We start from the raw sequence: 6,000 nt of genomic DNA on the forward strand, positions 1-6,000 counted from the left end.
ACATCTTTATATATGAAGTATTATGAGTGTAATTTATATACTCAGAATCCATGTCTTGGCAGTTGCTAGACGTCACTGGCAGGGGTTGTTGGCTCCACTGGCAAGTAGCTCTCGGGGCTCGGTGGCAGGATTAGCCCTATATGTGGTATGTTCAGCATCTGTGTGACTTCTACTAAAGCAAACACATTAATTTTTAGAGTGCCGTAAAGATTTCAGTCATCAGATCCAAAGCATCTGGACTCAGTAAATGCATCCTGAATTGACCTTTTCACATGAGAATGTGGAGATTGCAGTTACATCTTTCCTCGTAGAGAATCTTCCGTTTTATTTCATGATTTAGTTAACAGTGTAACAACTACTCTGAAAATTCCCTGTGCAGCAGTTGAGATTCTTTTCCCATCCCATCTTTGAAAGTCTTAAGTCTCCAGCAATGAAACAGAACTTTGCAACTACATTGTTGCCCGGTTTTTGGATATATTTTTATAGTCATCAAGTGCACCATGATCATTCTTGTCAAGCATTTTTGGAAGGAAAGACTACTGTTGTACCCCACTGTACCAGAGATATGGTACTATATTGATTGTCTGACGTTTCACTGAAATATAATACAGCCAGAAGATGACAATTTGCTGCAGCTGGCAAAATGCCAAGATACAGCTAAAACATTTATTGATATAGAAGACAAATTTAAAGGAGAAATCTGATTTCTGTTATATCAGATAACTAGTGTAATCACAGTATCACAGTATGTTAGAGATTGGAAGGGACCTCAAAAGATCATCTAGTCCAATCCCCCTGCCAGAGCAGGAATACCTAGATAAGGTTACACAGGAATGTGTCCAGGCGGGTTTTGAATGTCTCCAGAGAAGGAGACTCCACAACCCCCCTGGGCAGCCTGTTCCAGTGTTCCGTCACCCTCACTGAGAAGAAGTTTCTTCTCAAGTTTAAGTGGAACCTCTTGTGTTCCAGTTTGTACCCATTACCCCTTGTCCTATCATTGTTTGCCACTGAGAAGAGCCTGGCTTCATCCTCGTGACACTCCCCCTTTATATATTTATATACACTAATAAGGTCCCCCTGCAGTCTCCTCTTCTCCAAACTATAGAGACCCAGCTCCCTCAGCTTTTCCTCATAAGGGAGATGCTCCACTCCCTTAATCATCTTAGTTGCCCTGCGCTGGACTCTCTCCAGCAGGTCCCTGTCCTTCTTGAACTGAGGGGCCCAGAACTGGACACAATATTCCAGATGCGGTCTCACCAGGGCAGAGTAGAGGGGAAGGAGGACCTCTCTCGACCTACTGACCACCCCCCTTCTAATACACCCCAGGATGCCATTGGCCTTCTTGGCCACAAGGGCACAGTGTTGGCTCATGGTCATCCTGCCGTCCACTAGGACCCCCAGGTCCCTCTCCCCTACACTGCTCTCTAACAGGTCGTTCCCCAACCTATACTGGAACCGGGGGTTGTTCCTGCCCAGATGCAGGACTCTACACTTTCCCTTGTTATATTTCATCAAGTTACTCCCTGCCCAACTCTCCAGCCTGTCCAGGTCCCGCTGGATGGCAGCACAGCCTTCTGGCGTGTCAGCCACTCCTCCCAGCTTAGTGTCATCAGCAAACTTGCTGACAGTACACTCAATTCCCTCATCTAAATCATTGATGAATATATTAAATAATACTGGTCCCAATACTGACCCTTGAGGCACTCCACTAGATACAGGCCTCCAACTAGACTCCGCTCCATAGACTACAACTCTCTGGCTTCTGTGCTTCAGCCAGTTTGCAGTCCACCTCACTACCTGATCATCCAGACCACACTTCCTCAGTTTAGCTATGAAGATGCTGTGGGAGACTGTCAAATGCTTTGCTGAAGTCAAGGTAGACCATATGCTATCAGTTTACTTGGTGGACTTTAGGTGCAGTCAAAAGACACTGCTGCATGTGTTATTGATAAAGGGCTACATCCTCAGTAATAGGACACAGATGTCATTATATTTAAATTAGATGCAAGTTGATTGAAGTTATTTTTGCATTTTAATGGAGTTTTTTTTGCCAGACACAACGGGATGTATTAGTATTCGTTAAAGTATGTCAAGCTTGTTTTATTTTAAGGTGGAAAGCTCAGTTTGTTAGAACTCAGCTGTGCATTCATACATTAATATCCATTAATATAAGTTGTCACTTATACGTGAAGAACTATATGATTGGTATGGTCACTTTGTCATTATAACTTACAATTGTCCTGTTAATGCATCTGTTTGACCTCTCTATATATGTTAGTTGACCTCTGCATACTCGCTTTTCTGTTCTTACAGCTGGAAGTTGATTGGAATAAAATCAAAGCCAAAATAGAGATGGAAATTGCTAAAGAAAGAGAACAAGCAGCAGCCAGTTCTGCAGTGAGAGCTAGTGTAACTGTACAGCAATAACTGTCCTTTTGGTCACCTTCATAAGTGCTTCTCAAATATATTGTACTGGCATATTTTTCCAAACATTAAAAAGCCACAGCAAACATTTTCTGGGGAACAGGAGTGAGAACCAATGTAGTTCTTGTTAACTGTTGGAAGGCAGGCAGAATTATTTACTTACTACAGTCTCATTTTGAGCTGGGTTTATGTTCTAATGCCCTAGCTCTAGTGAGTAGCTACGCTGTAGTCCACAATACCTGTATGAGAAAAAAGGGAAATTGACTGTCTTTCTGTTAGTGACTTTTAAATTTAATTGTCACTAAAATTATTTAACCTTGGTTGCCTCTAATTTAAATACCTATTTTCCTTTCTAAGCACCTAGTTGAGTAGTTTGGTTATTTCTGCAACCTCAGGGACCTCTGGAAAGACTTTTTTAAATTGCCCCAAAACAAATTCAGCAAGCTGTAAGTGTTGAAAATTAAAACAGCTTGCACCTATAAAGTACAAAAGAATATTTTACTCACAGTTGGGGTACTACATATTTCTGCTAGTATGTATGTACAAGCAAGTTCTTTAATAGAAGATTTTTTTATTACTTCAGCAACTAAGGTTTGTCACTAGCAAGCTATCAATAAATGGTATTTTCTGAGATTAAGTTGTTTAAAATACTATAGAATGTACTTTGAACGTTGTCTGAAGTAACAAACGACATTGTTGGTTGGTTTTGTAGTGTCCAACACATATAATTGGCAATGCTATTTGGAGCTTCCTTAAGGTTCATATATCATACTAATTTCAAATAAAGAAGAGCTTTCTATTTATTTTTTTCTGCCCAAAGCATTTGATTTGAAAAAACTGTTTTTACATTTATGTTATTTCATGAAGATATATTTTTGATTTACGTATGAAATTGGCTGCATATGTTAGATGTTCTTTGCAGAAGCCCTTTGAATTACAAATATGTGAGCAGGTTTTTCATAATTCACATTGTATCTTTTCAAATGTTGCCATCCAAATGTTAAATATCTGTATATCTGTCAATTTTTTTCTGGTTTGTGAATTGTTATATGACACTTTTTTCATAGTTCACAAAATTCTTAATAAAAAAAGGGTTTTTTAAAAAAATATATCTAATACATGATGCATTATGTGATTTGCATTGATTTATTTGACTGCTAAATAAAACAACATTTTTGATGTAGGTCATCTGAAGCTCTACAGTATTCTGGTGTACTGACACGTGGCAAAGTGAACACCTTCACCTTCCATTGACTTGCAGAAAGCATTTACTAGTTCCAGAATTGAGTTCAAAATATCACTAATGGCAAGTGTCTAATGTTAAATTTATAAAGCGTGGCTCAGATGCAACATAATGCAACATAAGCAGTTTTTGAAGACTGGTCTAGTGGTGGTATAAAGTCAGGGTTTCAGCTCAGTCTTGCTCTTTTACTCTTGGACCAGTTGGAAGTATAGCAGAGGCAGCAAATTCACTCAGCTTCTTAAAAATGCCTGGTGCAACAACTAACCGTTGCATAGACTGAGATAAAACAGAGGAATGGATGCCACACTTGCTACACTGACTGCTCTTCGGGCTGATGTCAGTGTCATTTACAGAAAGTGATACATCGGGTTCTCTGTATCTCAGTGGTGATGAGAAGTGCTGTATTCGTAGGTGGTGGGAAAGATTGTTTAGTTCCTAGGCCAAAACATAATAAAGACCTTACAGTATTTATCACTGATCAGATCTATTTTATTTCCACGCATGTCCAGTCCTGAACTACATGCTGTGCTGAGCATCTGTGTGTTAAATAGAAAACAAAGCAAAACAAGCACTGGTTATTCTTCCTTTCATCAGGTTCTAATAAGCAGGTAACTTGGTGCAATTCCAACCTTCATTATGAAATCTAAATTTTAGAATATTCTCAGAAGATAACATTCATATGTGGCTTACTTGCAGTTGTTGCAGCATTTTCACATACTGCACTTGCCATTCCAAGAAAAGCACCATCTGTCCAGTCCAAGGTAATTTTGTGCTGGTTTCTCTGGAGGTTTTAAAGTTCTGCGTTGTGTTTGTCTGTACCTGTTTTCAGGCATTTTCAGTAGTTTGTTCAATGTCATCTATTTAAGTAAAAATACCTGAAGGATACATTTATAACAAGCTGCAAAAAGCCTGTGTACATGCTTCAGTGGGCCATTTTTGATGTATTCAGGTAAGATTGGCGTATTAGCAAGCACAAAGTAAGACAAAACTATTTTCACCCTATTTCTTATGTTTATATCATATTGCCTCTTTTTCCAAACCCTGATTTAAAACCTTTCAGAGCTGTAAATAAAATGGCTGCTCAATTGCTGGTTGCATTATTGTCCAGTGCAAGAATACTGATTCTTCAATGATTTAAGTATATCTATTTTAAACATAGTGCACTATTTAATTATTGACTGTTTAATTCAAAGCATCATAAACCAATTTAAGAATGGTTTAATATGATTGAAATGTAACTGGTTTAGATGCTGTTGTGATGGATCGTTTATTCAAATATATTCAAATTTACCACAGCAGGATGAGTGGTGTTGTTCATGTGCTTCGTTTGACCTTGACCACAGTTTGACCTGGTTTTAAGAAGGGAGATTTAACTGGAAATGTGAAAAATGTATCTTTAAGTGAGGTAAAAGTTGAGTGTTTAAAAGCCATAAATTAGTTAGGAAAGCAATATACTGAAAAAAAAAAAAGTTGTGTGCATTAGGTAGCATTTCTGTCTTAAACTCTGTAAACATTGCGTTTAGCTCTCCTTGCATATGGGCTGGGAAATTACGTAAAAATACACAGATTCCTCCACCACCCATCAATTCTAGACATATAATGGGGGACAAACCTAAATAAGCCGTTAAGGTAAGCCATACCCTTCCCTGCATTGGAGGACACCCATTTTTACTTCCCAGTTTTTATGCATTGTCCCTCATCTGCTGGGTTAGGTACAGAGGTTGTTTTTGTTCCCTGTGGCCAGTTCTGTATTTATGAAGTCTAGCAGCCACCATACACTTCTAAGAGAAGTTACTGATGGTTGTAGTGGTGACTGCAATGAAAAACAGTGGAAAGACTGTTTTAGAAACATCCTCTTGGATTTGTGGGGAAAAAATGAAAAAAAAATAACAATTTGAAATTGCTGCTTTAATCTTGCTTTACACCATGGTTTAACTGTGGTTTGCAACTATTCCAGGTAATGCAATTGGTTAAAGAAACATTCTTCATTTTTATCTCTAGCTTAATTTTTTTTATGGTTTGCATATTTTTTGATAGTTCAGAGGAAGAAAGAAAAATATTTTTTGTGTTTTGGTATTGAAGGCAATAAGACTTTGAGGTCTTTATTTGCCTGTGGGGTTTTATCCTTTGGAAAACTATGAAGTTTTGAATTACCTGACATGAAAACTTAATTTTGCAGTATATGTAGAACCATTTTCTACTGCAGGAACGTAATTGTTCATCTCTAAAAGATTCTGTGTGTAGGATAACTCTGGGTATATCCCATTTGTACAAGAGGACAGAAGTTGTATCATAGAAGCATTTTTGAGGTAGACGAGAGGTAAAGAGGTCTG

General features: G+C 38.2%; 1 protein-coding gene across 5 annotated transcripts in view; it reads left to right on the forward strand.

Annotated features, from left to right (window-relative positions):
- IFT80 (intraflagellar transport 80) overlaps positions 1 to 4,700 on the forward strand; it is a 55,627-nt gene extending 50,927 nt beyond the window's left edge. For 3 of the 5 annotated variants that reach the window (XM_080623641.1, XM_080623644.1, XM_080623643.1), the window contains one exon: positions 2,314 to 3,507. In XM_080623641.1, the coding sequence (XP_080479767.1) occupies positions 2,314 to 2,427 (114 nt within the window). In that variant the 3' untranslated portion in view covers positions 2,428 to 3,507. Of the gene's footprint in view, positions 1 to 197; positions 486 to 2,313; positions 3,508 to 4,176; positions 4,276 to 4,363 lie in introns of those variants that run through there. The other 2 variants (XR_013957447.1, XM_080623642.1) reach the window with 2 other exon arrangements.
- Positions 4,701 to 6,000: the final 1,300 nt, after the last annotated feature.

Source organism: Psittacula echo (genome assembly GCF_963264785.1).
Source record: "Psittacula echo genome assembly, chromosome: 7".
Lineage (NCBI taxonomy): Eukaryota > Metazoa > Chordata > Aves > Psittaciformes > Psittacidae > Psittacula > Psittacula echo.